Source organism: Cervus canadensis, chromosome 7 (assembly GCF_019320065.1).
Source record: "Cervus canadensis isolate Bull #8, Minnesota chromosome 7, ASM1932006v1, whole genome shotgun sequence".
Lineage (NCBI taxonomy): Eukaryota > Metazoa > Chordata > Mammalia > Artiodactyla > Cervidae > Cervus > Cervus canadensis.
In genome coordinates, this window is record NC_057392.1 from 40,561,859 (window position 1) to 40,589,045 (window position 27,187).

The 27,187-nt window shown below is 40.2% G+C and overlaps 1 protein-coding gene across 3 annotated transcripts in view; it reads right to left on the reverse strand.

The window, feature by feature from the left end:
• IGSF11 (immunoglobulin superfamily member 11) overlaps positions 1-25,903 on the reverse strand; it is a 147,278-nt gene extending 121,375 nt beyond the window's left edge. For 2 of the 3 annotated variants that reach the window (XM_043474970.1, XM_043474968.1), the window contains exon 1: positions 25,488-25,903. In XM_043474970.1, coding sequence (XP_043330905.1) covers positions 25,488-25,539 — 52 coding nt within the window. In that variant the 5' untranslated portion in view covers positions 25,540-25,903. Of the gene's footprint in view, positions 1-1,220; positions 1,313-25,487 lie in introns of those variants that run through there. The other variant, XM_043474969.1, reaches the window with a different exon arrangement.
• Between the last annotated feature and the right edge of the window lie 1,284 nt (positions 25,904-27,187).

Below are 27,187 nucleotides of genomic sequence, written 5' to 3' on the forward strand. Positions count from 1 at the left end.
GTGCCAGGTGCAGTGCCTAAAGGTAAGGAAGGAAGAGGGTAAAACAAAGAAGTAAGTGTGCAGATTACAGAGAACAGGATAACAGGACGGGCTAAAGTCTGAACGACACGCTATGGATTTAGGGAGGGAAAAAGCCAACTCTAGGAGACCACGTGGGAGGTGACATCCAACCTGGGTCCAGAAGCACAAGCCTTATTTTCCAGGCCCAGAAGGAAGAGGAGCAAAGGGGATTTCAAGCTGAAATGACTGTGTTTTCTTGCTCTCCTTTTCCTGAAGTGAGAAGAGAGTAGGTTTTGGATACCAAAGACATAAGAGCTGTGGCCTTATTTAACCTTTCCTTGTTTATAAAATGGAAATATTCAAGAGTGTAGTAAAAACTAATTTTATCATGTATATTTGAAGGGCAAGTATCTAGTAAGCATTCAAAAAAATGTTTCCTCCCTCCCCTCCTTGGAAACTGTCAGCTCAATGTAGGCAGGAGTGGAGTTGTGTACTTCTACCAGCTGCAGTGTCTAACCCACAGGCCAAGCACAGTTTCTTCTTGGAATAATAATTTTTTAATCATTCCCCTTTGAATTCGAGAACTTACAAATCTTCCATCATGCCAACTTATGTGAAATACATAAAAACAAAATTCTAAACTCTTACGGCTCATGCTGTACTATTCACCCAGCACACCAAGCAAATCCATAAGGCACCAGCAAGGTAGGAGGGGAGAGAGACAGAGGGAAGGAGGCAGAAAAAGGGGTTTTTAAGGTTGGTATCTGATCCATGAGAGCAAAGACTAAAGCAGTCCTCTTGAAGGAAAAAACACAGCTGTGCTGGACTTGCTTATGCCTGCGTCACAGTTTAGGTTTCATTTTGACTTTCACAGGCTGGAGCACCACAATCTCCACATGCTTAGGTTCTAACGGTGTTTTAAGTCCTGCTCACACAGCTCAAATAGAGGTTCCCCAACTTCTTGTCCAGTGAAGTCACAGAATGGGGACTTCACCACCACAAAGTCAGTTTAAAAGAGAAAATGTAATCCAATCACTGTCTGAGCCTGACACAGTACTAAGCACTTTACATATTATCTTACTTACTCTTCTAGGCACTTACTCTCCTACGTACTGAAATTCATTCACTCTCCAACCACACAATCAACTTTCTTGCTTGGAAACAGGGTTAATATCCATCTATTTCACAGGCTTGTCTTAAGGATTACCAAGTAAACATACCTAAAATGCCTGGGCAATGGCGCATGGCACAGGGTCCCCAATCATGGCAGCTACAACCTTAATGGAAACTTGACATCTAGACTGGAAACTTGGACACTAAAAGCAGGAGAAACGTGCTGACTTAGAGAGGCATCCAGAAGTGGTGGAGCAGCAGAGCTGAAGCCTGGCAGGGCTGGCTCTGGAGACAGGACGGCTTGGCTTGCTACCCCTTGGCACATGTGCCCAGAGCCTATTCAGCTCCAACGTTCCAAGCTGTTTAACCACATTCAGTTCACTGTGGGCACCTCAGTATCCAAAAAGCCTGCCAAATCCAAGTATTTTTAAAAAGCACTCCAAGTGATCAAGCAAATAAAGAGGCTTTTCTTCAAAGAAAAGATCATTTATTGAGATTCAATAAACCACTGTAGTATGGTTCCTGCAATTGCTTACACATTTGCTACCATGTTGGTACATCAGCTTAAGTTAAAAACTAGGACAAATCTCAATACCAGCGCATCTGGCCAGAGGAGGCCATTAGATTCTGTGGGATTGGCCACGCATCTAAACCTAATGTTATCAAGAGGACAGCAATAAGTAAATTTGCATTTCTTTGTTAATAAACAAGCATATGCAAAAAAAAAAGTACATTTTCTCTCAAACTAAGATGATCTTCTTACCACTTCTCACTTCCCAATAACTCACCCCAAAACAGGATGGATAGTGGGCATGAAGAGAAGAACCAAATTCAGCCCAATCTACTCCTCTAAGGCTGATCCAATAATCTGAACAACTTCTTTAAGTAATCTTACAAATGTCTCTTTTAGATGGCTCACATAAACACTGTCTTTTAGATTTCCTTCCCCTCATCCTGCTTTTCTTCAAGATGCTGTCTGACTGCATGAAGGAGAGAGTTCTCAAACTACCCCATGGCAGAGAAGAGAGCTGACCCTCATAGCCACACAAAGTCCTCTGGGTCTTTACTGGCCTCTCTCCTATAAAGTATCTTAACTCACTGTTTATTAGCCTAGGAGTAGCAGGTTAAGACTGATGCTCTGCGGGGTATTCTTTCCAGTGGTGGTGCTGAATGGGGACCAGTGCTGCGTGTGTGCTGGTTCCCATCCTTACACAGGGGTACTGGCCACTGGTCTCTGATGCTGAAATTCCTGCACATGCAGGTCTCTTCATTCTAACCTAGGACCTCCAAGGTCCCCTCACCAGGATGCACAAGTACTACCAGGTCTCTCTCATACTTCATGCAGGCCCCTGGGGACCAGGAGCACTGCCCCAGAGGCCTCCTGCCTTCTGCCAAAGCCTCTAAGCCATCACTCCAGTGCATGTTGAAAGTGGCTTACTGCAGAGCTGGCAGACCACAAGAACCATACCACCTAAGAAAATGACTTGGTTTGCCAAAACAACAATGAGGACTGAGCAGAAGACAAGACTGCATTCATACCATTAATGTAACAAATTAAATAATAATGTTGTCTTTTAGACTAAACTCATGGAGTCCTAAAGACTAGACTGTATACTTTTTCATCTTTCTATCCTCAGATGCCTGAACCATAATAAACCCTTTTCTAGTTTGTTTTTCTCTTTAAAAACTGCTGAGTACAGAAAACACAAGGGTGTTCTGCCTCATCAACTGGGATGAAGACCAGATGGGCAGTGCACACGGCCATTAACTACCCGCCTCTATCTTCTTCCACCTGACACTTTACTACATATCTGCACTTTAGTTCTTCACCTGATTCTGGCGTGTTCCACAATTATTGCTTTTCTGATTCACATAAATCTCCAAGTTGTAACTGTGCTTACAATTCTAACCATAGCTACCAGTCCATCATAAAGGAAATCAGTCCTGAATATTCACTGGAAAGACTGATGCTAAAGCTGACACTCCAATGCTTTGGTCACCTGATGCGAAGAACTGACTCATCTGGAAAGACCCAGATGCTGGGAAAGATTGAAGACGGGAGGAGAAGGGGACGACAGAGGATGAGATGGTTGGATGGCATCACCAACTCAATAGACATGAGTTTGAGTAAACTCTGGGAGTTGGTGATAGACAGGGAGGCCTGGGGTGCTGCAATCCATGGGGTCGCAAAGAGTCGGATACAACTGAGCGACTGAACTGAACACATGTGTTAGGTTCTTTAAGGCCAGGTACCATATCAAATACTCTATATGACCCACAATGCCTAAGTACAGTGGTGTATATAGCATGGGTTTATGAACAGTTTATTGGAAAATTAAAGAATAAACTTTTAAAGGCTGAGACATTCTCATTGAAAATACCAAACACAACACAAAAATTTCTGTGACATCTCTGAAAACGATTTTTGGACCACGGATTAAAATTCCTGGGACAAAACAAATGGAAGGTGACGTTGTTATGATGCAAGGTACTCAACAATATAAAATACTATTATAAAACTAAAATTATTACCTTAAAAGGAGAGTACCACATAATGGGGAAATTAAGATCATGAGATTTAGAACTCAGCTTCAGTTCCAGATGCTGAGGATGGTATTAACGGAGAAGGATGACGGTGGTCAAGACAGCAGTGGCGACAGAGGAGGCAGCGGGAGACAGGTCTCCAAAACACAGCGAGAAGAAATTAACGCTGGAAACTTACATATGAATGCTATTTAAGAAGTGGGCTTCCTTGGTGGCTCAGTGGCAAAGAACCTCCCTGTCTGCAGGAGATGTGGGTTCGGTCCCTGGGTCAGGAAGATCCCCTGGAGAGGGAGATGGCAACCCACTCCAGGATTCTTGCCTGGGAAATCCCACAACAGTGAAACTGGGCAGGCTATAGTACATGGGATCACAAAAGAATCAGACATGATTTAGCAACTAAACAACAACAACATCAATTTAAGAAGTTAGATTTCATACTGTTCTGTATGGGTCCCTATGTGTTTTTGGGAAATGAGCCTTTACAACCTGACCATTATTAATAACCATTTACTTATCTTTTACCAGGTGCAAGGCAATATACTAGCTCCTGGAGGTAAAATGAAATATAAGACCAACTCAAAGCACTTATTTAACCAAGAAGACTAGACATAAATGTACAAAAGTAAACTACCACAAAAAGTAAGCTTTAGTCCTTGACTCCCAATTCTCATCACACACATGAAAAACCAATTTCAGTGGGACTACAGGTCAAAATATAAAAGATAAACAGTACAGCTTTTAGAAGATTACAGGCAGAGATATCTTAGCCAAGACACAAAAAGTGTTAGTCAAAAAGAAAAAAGTGTCAAAACCAAATAAATTACAATTAAGAACTGTTCTTTAAAGATACTAAAGTATGAAGGTGAAAAGGCAAGTCACAGGTAAAAGATTTTGTGACTCATATAACCAATAAAGTGCCTGTATTTTGGCAAAAGTATTTTTAAAACCTAAACAAATCAAGGGGAAAAAAGACACACAGACTTTCAAAGTTTAAAACCTGGCTTGGATGGTTGGATGGTGATGGGATGGCTGGATGGCATCACCGACACAATGGACATGAGTTTGAGTAATCTTTGGGAGTTGGTGATGGACAGGGAGGCCTGGCATGCTGCGGTCCATGGGGTCACAAAGAGTCGGACACAACTGAGAGACTGAACTGAACTGAACTGAGCCTTTTCAGATTCACTTCTTTCACATAGTAATATGCATTCAAGTTTCCTCCATATCTTTTCACGATTTGATAGTTCATGTTTCTTCAGTACTGAATAATATACCATTGTCTTCATGTACCACCATTTATTTATCTGTTCACCTAAAGAAAGACATCTTGGTTATTTCCAGTTTGGAGTTTGTAAACAAGGCTGCCAAAAACATTTGTGTGAAAGTTTTTGTGTCTACCTAAGTTTTCAACTCCTTTGAGTAAGCCCCAAATAGCACTATTCCTGCATCATATAAGAGTATGCTTAGTTTTGTAAGAAACAGACAACTTGTCTTCCAAAGTAGCTATGTCATTTTGCATTCCCAATAGCAATGACAGATAATTCCTGTTGCTTTACATCCCCATCAGCATTTGGTGTTTCAGTGTTTTGGATTTTGGCCATTCAGGTAGGTGTGTAGTGGATATGTTATTGCTGTATTAATTTCCATTTCCCTAATGACATATGATGTGGAACATCTTTTTATGTGTATATTTGCTATCTGAATGTCTTTTTGGTGAAATGTCTTTTAAGGTTTTGGGCCCATCTTGAATTAGGCAGTTGTTTTTTTTATTATTGAGTTTTAAGAGTTGTATTACATATTGGACAATAGTCCATTATCAGAAGTGTCTTTCACAAGTATTTCTCTTAGTCTGTGTTTTTTTCTTCTCATTCTCTTAATATTGTCTTTTATAGAGCAGAAATTTTGAATTAAAATTTCAGCTTATCAATATTTCTTTCATAGATCATGCCTTTGGTATTATATAATAAAAAGTGATTGCCTTACTCAAAAAAAAAAAAAAAAAACTGGCAAAAACCCAAGGGTTTGTCAAAAGGTAAAGAAACAAAAGTAGCACATATATAACAATGAAATATTATTCAGTCACAAAAAGGGATGAAGTTCTGATACCTGCTGCAACATGGATGAACCCTGAAACCATGCTAAGTGAAGTCAGTCAGTCACAAAAGGACAAATACTGTATGACTCCATCTATATGAGATACCTAGGATAGGCAAATTCAAAGATATCTAAATAGACCAGATGTTACCAGGGCCTGGAGGAAGCAGAAACAGGCAGCTATTATTAATATTTATTGAATTTCTGTTTGGGATGATAAAAATGTTTCAGAAACAGACAGTAATGATGGTTGTACAACACTGTGAAAGTGTTCATGCCACTGAATTTCACACTGAATGGCAAAAGGTTTGCTATGGTTCAGTCGCTCAGTTGTGTCCTGTTCTTTGCGACCCCATGGACTTCAGCACGCCAGGCTTCCCAGTCCTTCACTATCTCCTAGAATCTGCTCAGACTCATATCCATTGACTTGGTGATGTCAACCAACCATCTCAGCCTCTGTCGTCCCCTTCTCCTCCTGTCCTCAATCTTTCCCAGCATCAGGGTCTTTTCCAGTGAGTTAGCATCATGTGGCCAAAGTATTGGAGCTTCAGCATCAGTCCTTCCAATGAATATTCAGGGTTGATTTCCTTTAGGATTGACTGGTTTGATCTCCTTGCTGTCCAAGGGATTCTCAAGAGACTTCTCCAGCACCAATTCTGGAGAAGAATTTGAAAACATCAATTCTTCAGTGCTCAGACTTCTTTGTGGTCCAACTCTCACATCCAGACATGATTACTGGAAAAACCATAGCTTTGACTGTATGGACCTTTGCTGGCAAAGTGATGTCTCTGCTTTTTCATATGCTATCTAGGTTTGTCATAGCTTTTCTTCCAAGGAGCAAGTGTCTTAATTTAATGCTGCAGTCACCATAGACAGCAATTTTGGAGCCCAAGAAAATAAAGTCTGTCACTGTTTCCTCATTTATTTGCCATGAAGTGATGGGACCAGAGGCCATGATCTTCACTTTTTGAATGTTGAATTTTATGCCAGCCTTTTCACTCTCCTCTTTCACTTTCATCAAGATGCCCTTTAATTCCTCTTCACTTTCTGCCATGTGAGTGGTATCATCTGCATATCTGAGGTTGTTGATATTTCTCCTGGTAATCTTGATTCCGGTTTGTGCTTCATCCAGTCCAGCATTTTGCATGGTGTACTCTGCATATAAGTTAAATAAGCAGGGTGACAATACACAGCCTTAACATACTCCTTTCCCAATTTGGAACCAGTTTTAACTTTTGCTTTTTGACCTGCATACAGGTTTCTCAGGATACGGTAAGGTGGTTGGATATTCCCATCTCTTTTAAGAATTTTCCACAGTTTGTTGTGATCCAGAGTCAAACGCTTTAGCATAGTCAATGAAGCAGAAGTTTTTCTGGAATTCCCTTGCTTCTTCTATGATCCAACAATCTATGTCGGCAATTTTAAATGGCTAATTTTATGTAACATTTTACCACAATTCCTAAAAATTACCAATTTAATACACCAAAAATCACTGTATACTTTAAACAAGTGAAAAATATGGTATGCTAATTATATCTCAATAAAGCTATTTTTTTTAAACTGGCAAAAGACTTGAACAGACAGTTCACAAAAGAAGATACCTAAATGGCCTATAAGAAGGGGAAAAGGTGAGCAATCTCATTAGTAATCAACCAAGTACAAAATACCTGCAAACTAGGCACACACAGTGTGATACCTTTATTTGCCCATCAGAAGGACTAAAGTAAAACAAGTTGACAGTACTTGATATTCACCAGGATGTAGAGAAAATGGATAAACTGCTAGGAGGGTGTAAAGATCAGCACAGTCACTTTGGGAAAATGACAGTATCTACTAAGGCTGAATACGTGCAATTTGTTTCTTAGGTGTATTCCTAACTCTGATTATGTGTCCAAAGACACATACAAGAATGCTCACAGCAGTGCTGTTCATTGTCAAAACTAGAAACCACCCAAATGTCTATGAGCAGTAGGATGGATAAATCCATATAGTGGTATATTCACAAACTAAAGTGCTATACTGTAACAGAGGTGAAGAAATTACAGCTACATGTGGCAGTGTGGATAAATCACATAATCAGTGGTGAATTTTCAAAGCCAGACACAAAGGAATATATACTGAATAAGAATTATTCTACTTATATAAATTTAAAAACAGACTAATTTCTGGTATTAGAAGTCAAAAAGTGGTTACCTTTGTCAGTCTCCAAAAGTAATAGAAATAAAAGCAAAACTAAACAAGTGGGACCTAATCAAATTTATAAGCTTCTGTACAACAAAGGAAACCACTAACAACAACAACAAGACAACCTACAAACTGGGAGAAAACACCTGCAAATGATGTGCCTAACAAGTGCTTAATTTCCAAAATATACAAACAGCCCATACAACCTGGTAACAAATAAAAACAAACAATTCAATCAAAAAATGGGCAGAAGACCTCAATAGACATTTTTCCAAAGAAGCTATACTGATGGCCAATAGACACATGAAAAGATGCTCATCATTGCTAATTATTAGAGAAATGCAAATCAACTCTACAATGAGGTATCACCTCACACCAATCAGAACAGCCATCATTATAAAGTCTACAAATAATAAATGCTGGAGAAGGTATGGAAAAAAGGAAACCGTCCTACACTGTTGGTGAGAATGTAAACTGGTGCAACCATTATGGAAAACAGTGTGGAGATGCTTCAAAAAACTAAAAACAGAATTGCCCTATGACCTAGCAATCCCACTCCTGAGCATATTCCCAGACAAAATTATAATTTGGGAAGATACACGCAACCCTATGTTCAAAGTAGCACTATTCACAATAGCCAAGACATGAAAAAACCTAAATGCCCATCAACAGATAAACAGGTAAAGAAAATGAGGTATATACAATGGAGTATTAGTCACAGAAAAGAATGAAATCATGCCATTTGTAGCAACATGGATGGATCCAGAGGTTATCATACTAAGCAAAGTCAGAGAAAGACAAACACCATATGACATCACTTATGTGTAAAATCTAAAATATGACACAAATGAACATATCTATAAAAAATAAACAGACTCACAGACATAAAGAATAGATTTGTGGTTACCAACAGGGAGGACAGATGGAGATGGAAGGATCAAGAGTTTGGAATTCACAGATGCAAACTATCTAATATAGGATGGATAAATAATAAGGCCCTATTGTATAGCACAGGGAAGTACAGTCAATATCCTGTGATAAACCATAATGGAAAAGAATAATAAAAAGAATATACATGTATAACTCAATCACTTTGCTGTAGGCAGAAATTAACACAACATTGTAAACCAGCTATACTTTCAATAAATTTTTTAAAAGGTGGTTACCTTGGGGGAGCAGGGAATGACAGAATGATTGAGAGGGTCTCTGGGGGCTATTGGATGTGGGCAATGCACTGCCTTTGGATCTAGATGATGGTTACCTAAGTATGATATGACTTATTCACTAAGTATAATATGATACCTAAGTATGATATGATACCTAAGTATGACATAACTAATATCCACTAAGTACTACTCAATGTTACTACACTATTTTGTGTATATTATGGTTTAACAAATTTTAGTCCTGGTCACTATGCTCTTTTCTAATAAATACAGCAACTTCAAAATATAATCCCCAAAATGATTATGTATGTCATTCCTCAGTAAACTGAACAAAGTACGAATTTTAGAAAGGCAGCAGGAACATGTTAGAAGAAAGTGGGAAGCTACTGTAAACTTAGCTCACATAAAGGAAAAGGCTGAATGACTATATTAAATATTTTCAGAGTATGCAGTTGTTATTGCTATTGAAGGAAGGGAGGGATATAATGAAAACAGTGTTTGACAGGAAAGCAACCTGGCACAGAATAAAGGATGGATCAAAGAGAAGAAAGGCGAAATAAAGAACCACTAGAAAAGTGTCAGAATAATGTAAACTTAAGGATATAAATTAATGAAGGTAGTGAGAAAAGAAAGGAGAGCAAGAAATTAAGAACACTAAGAAGAAACGGTTTAGATTTGGTGGTTCTCAGATGTGAAAAAAATAATAATTATTATTATTTTGCCTAGGCACAGGCCATGGGATTATACACTTGCCCAGTGTGATGCTGCCACAGTGTCCAAAGTCCAGACAATATCAGAAGCTTGGGCAACATACAAAATCAGTCTGCCTGAGATCTAAACATAAATGTGTGTGTGTGTGTGTGTGTGTGTGTGTGTGTGTGCGCAAACTGCAACATGTAAAATTAGATAACTGTGTGTATGTTTCTATATTAGCAAGTATATATAAAGTAAAAGGGCAAGTACAGGTTTTGTGAAGTTTAACCTGGATGTGGAAAAACTGAAGAAGAAATTTACTCACTGCCCCTGAGTGAGTAACTACACCACGGGGAGTGGGGGAACAGATCCGTTACCCTCTGACTCAAGTCAAAGACAAAGCTGGCAGGCCAACTTCCACTTTGTCAAGAGAATCTTAGATGAGAATTCAAGAGGAAGTGCTCAAGATTGCAAATTATTTCCGTGCTCATGGTCAACATCATCAGTTTATAGAAAACTCGTTAGACACTGACGGAGTAAGCAGATTTGATTTATTTCAATACAGGCAGATGGCTTGGTCGTGGAAATTGTGAAGAGATTTGCTGAGCGGCTTCGTCAGATCAAGGACATTATGGAATTAAAGGGCTCTAAGAGGCCTCAATGGTCCAGTTCCCCGTGGCTCACAACGTTACACTTTCTTACTAATGAGAACCACGTGAATCTAAAGTAACTAGGAAGGGAGGAGGGAAGAGTACAATTTATTTGTCCAAAGAAGTGCAAATGTTAACATGGAAACTGGAGATATCAAAGGGCAATTGAAACATGCTTTGCTCTGAGGACAATAAAATCACAAATTAGCAAGAATTCAAAGTCACATTTTCAGAAAGTATTTTTATGAAAACGAATCATGTTTGTTTCTAAAACTATTTTGGAGGACAAACCTTAAGAATCTTCTCTACTAGTGTGTTTTAGTTTCAGAAAACAATTTAATCTGTAAACAAATCATACCAAGAAAACACAGTAGGCAGTGAGTTTACAAAATCTTAGAATTATTTTGGAAGTTCTGTCAATGTGACCAACTGTCCATTTGGGAGACCACCTGGTTTTGTATACAAACATCCTCTTTCATGAAAATTCACAAAGAACAGCTGGGAAACACTATCAATGACATAAGTCAAAGTTAAGACGTGTCCAACCACACCCCTCCAAAGCTTTCATCACTACCTCCTTGACTAAAACTCTCACAGGCTTTTCACTTTTAATCAATAGCAGCACTACAAAAATGTCTATATACATCATGTAACCCAGTCCAGATACATTTTAGACACTGGTGGCTCAGTGACAGAGAATTCACACGACAACACAAGAGATGTGGGTTCAATCCCTGAGTCAGGAAGACCCCTGGAGAAGGAAATGACAAACCACTCCAGTATTCTTGCCTGGGGAATCCCATGGACAGTGAAGCCTGGTGGGCCACAGTCCATGAGGTCACAAAGAATTGGACACAACTCAGCAACTAAATAACCACAAATGCCTGGCTTAGACCAAGAGCAGTCATTATGTGATAAAAGCAGAGAAAGGTCCTAAAAATCAAGTTAAAGGACCAGGATACAGTGATTATGGTAAAATGTTTTTTCATAAGTCTGTTCGCAACTAACCCTCTCCTGGCACATACAATACCTATCTATGCTACAAAGGATTTAAGAAAATAAAGATGTATGTACATAGCCTGAGCTAAAGTGAACAGAAGCTAATTTTAAAATATAATTCTTTATATTTGAAACCACTTTTTATAATCTTTCTACAACAGATGAAGATGGTTTTATTTCCTAGAATAGGTATCACCAAAAAGTCTTATTAAATTGATAGGGGGAGAGGGCAAGGTAAGTCAATTAACTATTTTAGGAAAAGCTTTATAAATATGTTAACACCAGTCATATGCTTTCTCCAGCTTACCTTATTGCCGATATTCTCAATACTTGAAAGCCAAGTTAAAGAACGATGAAGACACAGAGCTGGAAAAGAAGAGATCACCTAACCACCTAATTCCTCATTTTGCAAAAGCAAGCAGGCCTGGAGAGCTAGCAGTTTGATGGGTCCCAGGTCACACCTCCACTGATAACCCTGGTTAGGACTCTTGCTTCCTGACTCAAACTGGAGCTTAGCAATTCTTATTACTAACTGCCACTAACCAAGCATTTTCATTTCCTACTTGCCAGGCACTGTGCTACACAGTTTAGAGATGTGTCATTTCACTTAATTGAGTACTTCTCAACACACTGAGAAGGTTATTTCCACTTTACAAGATAATCAAGCCCAAGCTCAGGACATCAATAACATTCCCAAAGTCACAGAACAAATAAATGACAAGTCAAGAATTCAAATCTGAGCTGACTCTACAAACCCATAAACTTTTACATGATGCTATTTTATGTGATGCTAAACGTGTACAACCAAAAAATTTCACTTTGGGCAACCCAGACGATAAAAATTTCAACACAAATTTATAGGTTATATGTCCAAAGATGTCTGCTACATAGTTAATATAAAAAATAAGAAACATAAATATCCAATAATGGAGAAACAGTTAAATAAATTATACATGCTGTGAAATACCAAATGATCACTAAGGATAATGTAATAGATGTGGTAAGATACCCATATTAAATTGTTATGGTTTAAAAATAAGTTACAGAAGAGTATTTATGGCATTATTTAAAAAAAAATACATACACATGCAGGCTTTGTTTGTGGCTCAAGAAAGGGCTGGAACAATGCACAGTAAAAGCAGAGAATTCAGTGGGTGGAGGTGGGTTTGAGTCAATTCTTAAACATTTCTGCAATGTTTGAATTTTTACAGCTAAGATATGCTACTTTTATAATTTAAAAAATTATACAAAAATAAAGAATTTTTACACTATAGTATTTATTTTTTAAAATGCATACATACTCCATTTAATGCCATCCCCCATAACATAGAATAATTGTGCAGCTATTTGTGCCTAAAACCTTTTTCAAAAAAAAAAAGACTAACATCTCATTACACTATACCAGCATTTCAAGACTAGTCAATAGACCCATGGGGGTCTCCAAGATCCTGTCAGAAGGTCCAAGAGGTAAAAGCTTTTTTCTTAATACTGGTAAAGTATTATCTGCCTTCTTGCCCGAGTTGACATTTGCACTTATGGTGCAGAAGCAGTGGTGGGTGAAACTGTTGGTACCTTGGCATAAGTCAAGGCGCTGTCACGAAACCGTGGGAGAAGGCTGCAGTCGTCACCATCACGCACTCACGGTTAAAAAAGGAAATCCAGTTTTTTTTAATGTCTTTGTGAAGCAACAACAGCAGTTTCATTGCATCCTGACCTTTTCTAGTATTCTGTGTGACAGAATGGGCAGCATGAAATAGGAATCCCATATGCGGCTATAGAGTCAAGTAGGGTCCTAAGGAGAAGCGCTGGGCCAGCAGTTAGAGCTCAAGGCTCACTCAACCATCCCCTTTCCCCTGAATTAGCCCTTGTACTTGAAAGAACAACTCACAGACTAATCAGTCAGACTTAGGAAGCTGGATGACATTTTCTCAAAACCGAACAAAGCAAAACTCTCATTTTGAGGGAAGTAACCAACAACTATCTGTTGCCAGTGATAAAGCTGGAATAAATATTAAAATTTTGGAAAGCTTGTATCTGCCACTGTGAACTTTAACAGTTTCCCAACACTAAAAGGCTGTGCTGATGAGGTCAATGGCGGTATTAAATGTGATTATATTTTTATGTTTTATAAAATGCAATACATGTCAACATCTGCAAGATCTGCATCAGTGAACTAACATTTTTCAAACAATCAATGAATAATGTTACAAAAAAAAACACATGAGTATAAGATCCATTTAAAGTGCAATGTTTAAAATCTATTAAAGTGAACTTTAATATAACGGAGTAAAAAACGTTTACTGATATGGTTTCAGAATCTTCACTGCAGCCAGTCTTTAAGATGTATGCGTGCTCAGTTGCTAAGTCGTTTCTGACTCTTTGCGACCCCATGGACTGTAGCCCATCAGGCTTCTCTGTCCTTGGAATTTTCCAGGCAAGAATACTGGAGTGGGTTGCCATTTCCTCTTCCAGGAGATCTTCTCGACTCAGGGATGAAACCCTGTCTCTTGTGTCTCCTGCATTGGCATGTGGGTTCTTTACCAGTGAGCCACCTGGGAAGCCCAATCTTTTAGATACTACCACTTAAAGTGTTTTGGTGGAATATCAAAGAATAAATAAAATTATCTGAAAATGTTATCAACATACTCCTTCCTTTTCCAAATACATAGTTGTAAGAGGCCAGATATTCTTCATGTCGTTCAACCAAACCAAAACATCATAATAAATTGAATACAAAAGCAGATAGGAGAATCTAGCTGTCTTCCAGTGAGCCTGACATTTAAGAGATTTCTAAAAATGTAAAACAAGCCACTCTTCTTGCTAATATTTTTTGGCTTGAGAAAAACCCATATGTGTCACAGAAATGTATTATGTCAACATATAATGAATATATTACTGTTATTTTTTAATTGATTAATACATATTTTTTAATTTTCTCACTTTTGGCTTCTAATATAGTAAATTTGTGGGCTTCCCGGGTGATGCTAGTGGTAAATAAGCCTGCCAATGCAGGAGACACAAGAGATGTGTCTTCCCTGGGTTGGGAAGATCCCCTGAGTAGGAAATGGCAACCCACTCCAGTATTCTTGCCTGGAAAATTCCATGGACAGAGGAGCCTGGCGGGCTACAGTCCATGGTGTCACAAAGAGTCAGACACAACTGAGCAACTAAGCACAGCACATGGTAAATATCGACAGACATAACCCACATAAACAAAGCACTCCTGGCCCTTAATAGTCTTTAAGGTCCCAATAATCCTTAACACCAAAAAGTCTGAGAATCTTTGTAGTGTACTGTTAACATATTTTTCATGTGTTCTTCATACTGTCTTAAGTCTTGGCCAACAAGTACTGTATTTACACACGGACAATACACATAAATTAACTGTACTACAAACTTTCTTAACCAATAAAAACATCAAATGCTAATCAGCCTGATTTGAATATGTTTTGCAATAAGTGATGTTCACTACACTTCAGCCTTTTCATTTGCCACAAATTTTGTGTTCTGGCAAATGATCTTGACCAATGATGACTGACAGAAGTTGTGTAGCTGACAGTGATGTGCCTGGTCCAAAGAAACAAAGATTAGTATAATGATACTTAAAACTGTTGATACTTAAATTTAAATGATGATAACATCAAGGCATTTGCAAGCACATTGCAGAGGATGCAGTTATGATTAGAAAACAACTTTGGACATTTTGAGAGATATAAACATCACTGCAGACTGAAAGGATGGTCCCTAAAGGAATGAATCACAGCAGGAAGAAACTGTGGCTTAAAGTACATAGACTTCAGGAGAAGGAAAGGGAATGAGAGGGGAGAACAACTAGCAAGCCCCACCAGGGGGAGGTTATAATGCCTCCCACTGAGGCCGACTGAGCTAATGCTCCGAATTCCTAAAAAGCTTTTCTAGCACTGGATGCACGTGGGAAAGGGGAGAGAGGGCTCAGACCATGCCATGTGCGTGCTCATCGCTCAGTCATGTCTGACTCTTTGAGACCCCCGTGGACTGTATCCCACCATGCTCCTCTGCCCGTAGGATTTTCCAGGCAAAAATACTTGAGTGGGTTGCCATTTCCTCCTCCAGGGAATCCTCCCCGCCAAAGGATCAAACACACCTCTCCCAAGTTGGCAGCCAGATTCTTTACCACTGCGCCACCTGGGAAGCTTAGACCATGTGAGATGTTAATTAATTATCTCCATTCTTGGGAGATTAGTTCCAACATACAGGCCTTCAGGACTAAGAACACCAGCTATATGAATGGGAAACTTCGAGGTTCTAAACGGATTCCCAAAAGTCCAACATCACTCTTCAGTACATGGAGCAAAATGTTTAGAAATTCTTTAGGGGAAAAAAAATTCTTGAGATGGACAACTTCAAAGTTTTAGGACTAAAGAGAAGCTAAGAAGCAATTTTAAAAAGGTATATAAATACAGCATTTCTACATAAACTTGTAAAGTCACAGAATTTGAAAAGACTGTGAAAATAGAACTCTTTCACCTCTATTTCACAAAACACATAGCAAGGTTTAAGGATCAGCTGAAGCTGACAAACCAAATCCCTGAGGAAAATTTTAAAGAAATTATTTTTCTTTAACAGAAAAAAAAGCATGTTTTTCAGGCAATCCAAACACAGGGAAGTACCATCTGCTTTAGTAACCACTCATTCATTCAGTCACAATTATTTACTGAGCACTTACTCTATGCCAGGCATGGTACTGTCTTTTAGGAAAATGTATATACACACATATACACGCACACACAATTATATGATAAAGTTAACCTCATGGAACAAGGGGAAACTGTAGAACCAGGTCCACAATCTCATACACACCCACCAATTCTAGCTTCTAAGGTGATTTCTGGGTCTGCCTGGTTGGCTACAGGGGTTTTATTTGTTGATATCAATCCTGGAATAGGTAAAACAGAATAAATGGAAGCAACTACAACATCCAGTAGCTAGATATATTTACTTAAGAAGAATCTGATGCTACTAACAGAACATAACATTCTCCAAAATGGAAGGAGAAGATGGGAAGGAAAGAGAGAAAAGAAACAACATTAATGACAAAACAAATGTGAATATGTCTTAAGCTTCCACTGATGTGATCTTCAATAGACTTTGGTGAAATTTTAAATTTCTTTTCATTTAAAAAACTTCAGATTAACGAGTCTTCTAATAAATCACAGCAAGATCCTCAATGATCCACTTCCTAGAGTAACGGAAATAACAAAAATAAACAAATGAGACTTAATTAAACTTAAAAGCTTTTGCACAATGAAGAAAACTATAGGCAAGGTGAAAAGACAACCCTCAGAATGGAAGAAAATAATAGCAAATGAAAGAACTGTCAAAATTAATCTCCAAAATATACAAGCAGCTCATGCAGCTCAATACCAGAAAAACAAATGACCCAATCAAAAAGTGGGCAGAAGACCTAAACAGACATTTCTCCAATAAAGACCTATAGATGGCTAAATAAACACATGAAAAGATGCTCAACATTGTTCATTATTAGAGAAATGCAAATCAAAACAACAATCAGGTATCATCTCATTCAGAATGGCCATCATCAAAAAGTCTACAAATAATAAACATTGGAGAGGGTGTGGAAAAAAAGAAACCCTCTTATACTGTTGGTAGGAATGCAAACTGGTACAACCACTATGGAGAACAGTAGGGAGATTCCTTTAAAAACTAGGACTAAAACTACCATACAGCCCAACAACCCCATACTGGGCATACACACTAAGGAAACCATAACTGAAAAAGACACATGTACCCCAATGTTCACCGCAGCACTGTTTATAATAGCCAGGACATGGAAGTAACCTAGATGTCCAATAGCAGATGAATGGATAAGAAAGTTGTGGTACATACACACAACGGAATATTACTCACCTATAAAAAGGAAAGCATTTGAGTCAGTTCTAATGAGGTGGATGAATCTAGACCCTCTTATACAGAGTGAAGTAAGTCAGAAAGAGAAAGGCAAATATCGTATATTAACGCATATATATGGAATTGAGAAAGATAATACCAACGATCCTCTATGAAGGGCAGCAAAGGAGACAGACATAGAGAACAGACTTTATGTCTTTCAGTGGGAGAAGGAGAGGGTGGGATGATTTGAGAGGACAGCACTGAAACATATACATTACCACAAGTGAAACAGATAGCCACTGCGAGTCTGATGTATGACGTTGGGAACCCAAAGCAGGTGCTCTGTAACAACCTGGAGGGATGGGGTGGGGAGGGAAGTGGGAGGGGGATTCAGGAGAGAGAGGACACGTGTACACCTACGGCCGATTCATGCTGATGTACGGCAGAGGCCATCACAATACTGTAAAGTAACTACCCGCTAATTAAAATAAAAAACTAAATTAAAAAAAAAAAAAAGAATGGCTCAGAAGTGGCGCCATTACATTAGAGTTACATTCACAATGTCAGATTGCATTATTACATAGTTGTGATCCACCACGAAAAAAATTTTGAATTTCCCACAAACCTACTTTAACCATCGTCCCAACTCTAAACCCTGACCCACTATCTTCCTTCCCTCCCCCCGCCACTATCTTTCTTAGCCACTAACGTTAACCTAGTGAAGGACAGGGAAGCCTAGCATGCTGCAGTCCACGGGGTCGCAAAGAGTCAGACATGACTTAGCTACTGGAAAACAACAACAACGTTAACCTAATTCTCTGAAGATTCTCCCAAAGAACTTTCTGTGATACAAGAGTTTCCTAACTCAGCACTTCTGAGACCTCAACTTCCTCACAGGCAATGCTCTTCTAATTAAGTGTGCATCTAATCTGTCAGTTTGTTACCTCTCTTAAGATGAAAATGCTAAATGAAGAGAAACCAGTAGGTAGACTACTTCTAAGAATGTTTTATTGAATAGACTTCTTGTTCACACTGGTAAATTGCATTAGTTTAATCTTGTTCTACAAAAATAAAAAATTAATGATATTTATGAAAACATGATCTCCCTATAACACATCAATGAGGCAGAACCACACCATACAGCATTCTACATAGTACCTAATAATGATAACAATGAACTGATATCAGATCAATGACTGAGTCTGTGATTTATGAAATTAGGAAACAGATTTTTCTTTCTTTGACTTCACATTTCTGCAATTTTAAAACCATCACAGATGCAAATTACTACTACAGTCCTTGTTACGTGGTAGGAAACCAGGCACAGAGGAAATCAATTACCCAAACAGTAATGGAAAGAAATCCTTCCAGTTTAGTAAGATCAGCTTAACTAATAAGTAAACTAATTAACTTTCCACTTTTAAGACCAAAATCAGCTCAAATCGGATGGTATGTTGAATACCACCCAAGAACTGACAACCTCTCTTAAACTAGCTTCTCTCCAAGTACAATCAAGGGAGGACTTCAGAGCCTCCAGATGTTCTGAAGCTGCTCTCAAAACACAGAGTTAGATGTGTAAGTGCCAGAGAGTCCTCATCGAACAAGGGAGGAGGAAACTGAGGGGACCGTGTTCACCTGAGGTCATCAGACTACCAGAAAGTCAGCAATCCTTCCTCAAACTGCCTAAAATATAAACTGATACACAGGTGTAGATAACAGATCAGAATCCCTTTTCTAAATAACCCAGTTACAGGTGAGAATTTTAGGGGAACGCCACAATTTTCCCAATTTTCACTTCCAGAATGGTGTTCTGTGTAACAGAGCAACTAAAGAACCTTGTGCACCAGCAACTGCCTGGTGTGACACTAAGTCACATGGCTTAAGCATGAAGATTCAGATGAGGCTTTGCATTATAAATGCTTCCACTGTCCAAGTGTGAAAACACATTTGAAAATGTGCCACATATTGTTATTGGGGGTGGGGGGGCAGTCTTTACCCACTGCATCACTACCTTGGGTCTGACAACAGTTCTAAGCATCACATTTTTGAAGCACTTGCTGATTTAATAGGTAAACTGCTTCCTGAGGAGTCCATGTTGAATACTGAACTTAATTTCTCTAAAATTTTCACCCAGTGGCTGTCACCTTTCATGTAGGTCAAACTACAAATTTTTACTAAAAAGTGAATCCTTCCAAAAAGTTCCATAATTAAAGTTAAAGGCAGGCAGCGGAAATTCACAGTAAATGTTTCATAATGCTAACACTCAGGCTCATAATTCTTCTCATTTTCATTTCATGTTGTCTTTTACATATTTTCTCCAGATTCTGGAAGCTTACCTGCTATTTTAAGGAACCACAAGTAATACAAAAAACACTTTATATACCACAGCTTCCTTATCCATTCGTCTGCTGATGGGCATCTAGGTTGCTTCCATGTCCTGGCTATTATAAACAGTGCTGCGATGAACACTGGGGTGCACGTGTCTCTTTCAGATCTGGTTTCCTCGGTGTGTATGCCCAGAAGTGGGATTGCTGGGTCATATGGCAGTTCTTTTTTTTTTTTTTTTTTATTAGTTTGGAGGCTAATTACTTCACAACATTTCAGTGGTTTTGTCATACATTGATATGAATCAGCCATAGATTTACACGTATTCCCCATCCCGATTCCCCCTCCCACCTCCCTCTCCACCCGATTCCTCTGGGTCTTCCCAGTGCACCAGGCCCGAGCACTTGTCTCATGCATCACCACCTGGGCTGGTGATCTGTTTCACCATAAATAGTATACATGCTGTTCTTGGGAATATCCCACCCTCACATTCTCCCCACAGAGTTCAAAATCTGTTCTGTATTTTCTGTGTCTCTTTTTCTGTTTTGCGTATAGGTTATCGTTACCATCTTTCTAAATTCCATATATATGTGTTAGTTATCTGTAATGTTCTTTATCTTTCTGGCTTACTTCACTCTGTATAATGGGCTCCAGTTTCATCCATCTCATTAGACTGATTCAAATGAATTCTTTTTAATGGCTGAGTAATATTCCATGGTGTATATGTACCACAGCTTCCTTATCCATTCATCTGCTGATGGGCATCTAGGTTGCTTCCATGTCCTGGCTATTATAAACAGTGCTGCGATGAACATTGGGGTGCACGTGTCTCTTTCAGATCTGGTTTCCTCGTGTGTATGCCCAGAAGTGGGATTGCTGGGTCATATGGCAGTTCTATTTCCAGTTTTTTAAGGAATCTCCACACTGTTCTCCATAGTGGCTGTACTAGTTTGCATTCCCACCAACAGTGTAAGAGGGTTCCCTTTTCTCCACACCCTCTCCAGCATTTATTGCTTGTAGACTTTTGGATAGCAGCCATCCTGACTGGCGTGTAATGGTACCTCATTGTGGTTTTGATTTGCATTTCTCTGATAATGAATGATGTTGAGCATCTTTTCATGTGTTTGTTAGCCATCTGTATGTCTTCTTTGGAATATTACTCAGCCATTAAAAAGAATTCATTTGAATCAGTTCTAATGAGATGGATGAAACTGGAGCCCATTATACAGAGTGAAGTAAGCCAGAAAGATAAAGAACACTACACCATACTAACACATATATATGGAATTTAGAAAGATGTTAATGATAACCCTATATGCAAAACAGAAAAAGAGACACAGATGTACAGAACAGACTTTTGGACTCTGTGGGAGAAGGTGAGGGTGGGATGTTTCGAGAGAAAAGCATCAAAACATGTATATTATCTATGGTGAAACAGATCACCAGCCCAGGTTGGATGCATGAGATAAGTGCTGGGGCCTGGTGCACTGGGAAGACCCAGAGGGATCGGGTAGAGAGGGAGGTAGGAGGGGGGATCGGGATGGGGAATACATGTAAATCCATGGCTGATTCATGTCAATGTATGACAAAATCCACTACAATACTGTAAAGTAATTAGCCTCCAACTAATAAAAATAAATGAAAAAAAAAAAAAACCACTTTAGATATACCTAACCCACTGGTACTCCTTTCCTAATTTGGAAACAGTCTGTTGTTCCATGTCCAGTTCTAACTGTTGCTTCTTGACCTGCATACAGATTTCTCAGGAGGCAGGTCAGGTGGTCTGGTTCCAAATTGGGAAAGGAGTACGTCAAGGTTGTATATTGTCACCCTGCTTATTTAACTTATATGAAGAGTACATAATGAGAAATGCTGGACTGGATGAAGCACAAGCTGGAATCAAGATTGCCAGGACAAACATCAATAACCTCAGATACGCAGATGACACCACACTTAACAGCAGAATGAGAAGAACTAAAGAGCCTCTTGATGAAAGTGAAAGAGGAGTGTGAAAAAGTTGTCTTAAAACTCAACATTCGGAAAACTAAGATCATGGCATCTGGTCCCATCAGTTCAGTTCAGTTGCTCAGTCGTGTCCGACTCCTTGTGACCTCGTGGACCACAGCACACCAGGCCTCCCTGTCCATCACCAACTCCTGGAGTTTACCCAAACTCATGTCCATTGAGTCGGTGATGCCATCCAACCATCTCATCCTCTGTCGTCCCCTTCTCCTCCTGCCCTCAATCTCTCCCAGCATCAGGGTCTTTTCAAATAAGTCAGCTCTTAGCATCAGGTGGCCAAAGTATTAGAGTTTCAGCTTCAACATCAGTCCTTCCAATGAACATTCAGGACTGATCTCATTTAGGATGGACTGGTTGGATCTCCTTGCAGTCCAAGGGACTCTCAAGAGTCTTCTCCAACACCACAGTTCAAAAGTATCAATTCTTCGGCGCTCAGCTTTCTTTACAGTCCAACTCTCACATCCATACATGACTACTGGAAAAACCATAGCCTCGATGGTCGCATCACTTCATGGCAAACAGATAGGGAAACAGTGGAAACAGTGACTGACTTTATGTTGGGGGGCTCCTAAATCATTGCAGATGGTGACTGCAGCCATGAAATTAAAAGATGCTTGTTCCCTGGAAGAAAAGTTATGACCAACCTAGACAGCAGATTAAAAAGCAGAGACATTATTTTGCCAACAAAGGTCCATTTAGTCAAAGCTATGGTTTTTCCAGTAGTCATGTATGGATGTGAGAGCTGGTCTATAAAGACAGCTGAGTCCCAAAGAATTGATGCTTTTGAACTGTGGAGCTGGAGAAGACTCCTGAGAGTCCCTTGGACTGCAAGGAGATCCAACCAGACCATCCTAAAGGAGATCAGTCCTAAATATTCATTTGAAGGACTGATGCTGAAGCTGAAACTCCAATACTTTGGCCACCTGATGAGAAGAGCTGACTTAGGTGAAAAGCCCCTGATACTGCGAAAGATTGAGGGCAGGAGGAGAAGGGGACAACAGAGGATGGGATGGCTAGAGGGCATCCGGGAGTTGGTGATAGACAGGGAGGTCTGGTGTGCTGGAGTCCATGGAGTCGCAAAGAGTCGGACATGACTGAGCAACTGAACTGAACTAAACCCACTGGTAGAACATAACAGAAGTCAACTTTTCAATTTAAATTGCCTTTGAAGTTACTCCACAGAGAATGAAATTAAAAAAAAAAAAACAGAAATTTCTTGACAATCATTTTCTTTCAAAAATGTAAAAGACTATTTCTACCTTTATTCTCCCATTGTAGTGGCCACTGCCATCATGGTTATTTATCTGGCATCCATTTCCCTTTTGCCCTTCTGTAATGGAGCCAACTTTGTTGCACCTGAAATCTACCTTTCCCCCTCCTTCCACACTGTAAATTCTAGGAATGGGCCCTAGTCCATCCATGCCAACACTGCCATTGCCTGGCTCAAGAATTTAATATGCAGTCAGGACCTGGTACTCTCCTGGAGACTGTTATGCTGGGCACTCAGCAGCTGTTCATCCTTATCCCCTCCCCCTCTTAAGCAAACAGTATCAGTGTCGTGTCCATGGCCCACTGAATAAAACCTAAACTCAGCAGTCAACATTCTCTATCATCCTTTTACTACCTTTTTAGCCCTTCCTGCTTTGCATACATATCTCCTGCACCAGCAGCTATAGCCTGGCCTTTCCAGAATATGCCCGGGCACTTTCTACTTCATATCCTACAGCCAGGCTGTTCCTTTGGCTTAGAAAACCAAACACCCCCATCTCAGCCAATTCAAACCCTACTCAAAGTCCAGATCAAAAGTAAACTTTTCCATGAAGTCTCCCTTGATATCACCACCACCACCAACAAATGGCACTCATACATTCCTTGTATCATAACTCACTTGTGCATGCTTGCAGCTTGTCTGAAAACTGCAAACTCCTTACAGGAGGTGGACAAGGTATTTTTTACAGAAGGTGGAGAAACTTGTGCATCTTTGTCTCCCAACACCATCCTGCCCCACCCAAGTGCCCAGAGTGGAGGCTCAGTAAACACTCGTTGAACAAATGAACACAGTTTCTTGAGGCACACAAATACCTCTACAAAATAGATTATCACAAAGGCTGAAATGTCCTTGGAAGTCTTTAAAAACATCCCAGTATGTTTAGGAATAGATCTGCTGAAGGAAAAAAAACACATCAGATGACCTTGTAAGGCTGATTCTGAAAATTTCACCAACTCTTTTAAAAAGTACTGCCTAGAGGGATTGGGTAGAGAGGGAGGTGGGAGGGGGGATGGGGATGGGGAATACATGTAAATCCATGGCTGATTCATGTCAATGTATGACAAAACCCACTACAATATTGTAAAGTAATTAGCCTCCAACTAATAAAAATAAATGAAAAAATAAATAAATAAAATTTTTAAAAAGTACTGCCTAATAATTCAAAACCCAACCATACACAAATGCTATTTATAAGAAGAGGTGGCATTTATTGTAATAGATGAAGGCTAACAACGTATTTTTTACCAAAAAAGTCAGCTGTTCTTACAGTAATATTTAAAACAGTTTCAGTTATGTCCGAGGGATTATTTAAAAGTTCGCTTGCTCTATCTCATTTCACGCTTAAAGAAAGTAGGACAGAGAAAAATATTGGCCCTCTCAAAGTAGTGACCAGACAAAGTTAATTGGGAAGTACATGTTTATATAAAGCACATACAAATGTCACTTTGTACATCATCACCAAATATATACCTACTGAGGTCCTGAAAAGTTATCTGTAATTTTGAACATTTCCTTCTCTCGCTCCTATGGAAAAGATATGCAGTTTTGTATTTCTCCCTGCCCTTAAACTGAATCTGTACAAATTTAAGTCGGCTAAAATTAAGTTACTTCAAGATCTATGAGTACATTAACAGTTCAAATAAGGTTATAAATTATGGGAAACATACCAGTATCTTCAAAAAGAAACAGTATTAACCACAAAACTCCATAAACCAGTTATCCTGCTTTTTAAATAAAAGCCTTCAGAATAAATCTCAGTAAATCTCAACAATGAATTAAATGGAACAGAAAACTTGATTCCACAGGACAGGAAACACACACACACAAAAAAAGTCACTTGTCTAAAATGAAAACAGGGTCTCAACACGACAGCTAGTCATAGAACGTAAAATTTAAGAAGATAATGTAGAAATCAAAATGTAAATGGATATTTTTAGAAGACAGTTAACAAGAAAATTAAACATGTTTATTTCTTTTGTTCTAATATGGCTATGTTTTATGTATTTTTGTAAATCGACTTAAATTCCTTGGGGAACAAGCTCGACCATTAAAAAATAAATTGTTTTCAAATCTCGTGTACGTACTGTAGAGTTTTTGTGTGTGTTTTTTAATAAAGATCACATTTTCAGTCATAACCGGCACATGCTCTTTAAAGATCTTGTGAAAACCGCAACTTAAAGTGTTCCAATTATTTTAAAAACATTTCCAATGTTCCCGCAGCCGCCTGGTAACGGAAACGATTCTAAAACCCGTTTCTCCCTGGACCCAGAAAGCAAGGGAGTTCGTTATCTAGAAGGGGCAAAGAGCGCGGTCACGGTCGGAGTCCTGTCAGGACCAGCGGTAACCGGGCGGGGGGCGCAGTCACCTCTCGGATCGTTAACACCTGAGCCTGAGCCGTGCGGGGGCCTCGCCGACAGTCACGAATATGGCCCCCGAGAAAGTTGGGTTCCCAAGACCCGCCCCGGCGAGACAGCCTTCCCCGGCCCGCCGGCCCCGCCTGGCCCCACCAGGAGGGGAGAGGATGGGAGGGCCACTCACCGTGCAGAGAGAAGAGCAGCAAAGGCGCCAGAGGGGAGCCGCGACAAGTCATCCCGGGGCCGCGGGGAGCGCGCCCGCCGCCCGCCCGGCTCCTCGTCGCGGCAGCCGAGGCGCGGGCCGGGCTCGCGGCGCTCTTGGGGCAGCCCGGACCTCCCAGACTAGCCTCCTGGCCGCAGTCCGCCCGGCGGGGCTGGGACGGTGGGACCTGCAGACCAGGCAAGCGCGGCTCCCGCGCCGCCGGGCTTCACAGAGGCTGAGCTGCGCGCAGGTGCGTCCCGGGCTCGCCGGCCTCGCCCCGCGGCGCCACGGCCACCTCGCACTGCCCCAGGACCCGCCGGCCCCTCGCGCCGCCTGGGGACAGCCACTCCCCCCAACTCTCGCCCGGCTACTCGGGCAGCAGCCCGGCTGCGGCTCGGCTCCGCGCCGCCCACTCGCCCCTCTCGGTCTCCCGGGCAACCGCGGCTCCAGCGCGACGCCTGGCGGCCCACCCGCGGAGCGGGCGCGGCGCGCAGCTGGCGCGGCTGTGGCCACCTGTGAGCTGAAACGCCCGCTCCCCGCACGCCTCCGCGAGCGCCGGGGACCGAAGGCGGGCGTCCTCCTCGCAGGCAGCCAGGGCCCCTCTCCCGCCCGGATCCACTCCCAGGACCCGTGGTGACAGTCCTGAGCCCCAGAGAGCTCCACGAGGCACTTCACCACCGCCTGCGTCCCAACCTCCAAGATTATTTTCACATTTGTTTCGCCCTTTCACTTTCTCCCGGTCCTTTCTTTTGTAGCCTAAATAGTCCAAAAAAACCTGACCCTGGCAAAGTTAAGAGTTGATGAAGTTTGTTCTATATCTTTTATTTTTCTAACTACCCCTTTTTTTCCCTTCAAAGGAGCATAGGGGCTGTACCATGGAAGACTTAGGTCAACTTAACAGTATTTAAAATTTTTGTTTTAAACCTTTTTGCTTTCTTAAACTAATTTCAAGTATTTGTTGAGTAGTAAAACTAGAAAAATTTCTTTTCATGTTAACTAGAGATGTTTTTGTTGTGGTAGTTGATCACTTTGGTTGGGTTTCTATTTTTTTGTTTATTGTTTTGGTTGGGTGGGAAGAGAGACCTTCATGGCATCTGAAATTATTTTACTTAAATATCTACCTGTATCTTTCCTTATAAAACCTTATCTTCATTTCTCTAACAATGAGGTTGCTGCTCTCTTTCTTAAAGCCCATAGTCCCATTCTACTTCAGTCTCTCACCCAAGCCTTCTAGATTTGAGGACATACATAACGCCCTCTGTAATGTAAGACTGTCCTGGCTAATTTCTTCAGCAGCATAGATTAGAATTCTTGGAGCCATTCAGAAATTCTGAGCCCCCATCTGGCAGATACAGTCCTCCCAGGGCAACTCAGAAACGAAAATAGAAAGCACAGAAGAAAGACAAAACGAAAAAAAATGCCTATACATTTGGACAAAGATTGGGAGGCATACATAAAAATTAGTATCAAGATGGTGGAATTAGGGATGCATTTTTTCTCTTCTGAAAATGTTGCTATTACAATTTCAAGTTTAAAAAAGAACCACATTAAGAAATACCAATCACTTTTAACAAGAATACCCTGAAAAGATACAGTTTGTTTATGAATTTTAAATGCCTCAATTTTGCTAACTATTTCCAGCTTGCTAGAATCCATGACTAGATCTCTAATGGCAAGAAATG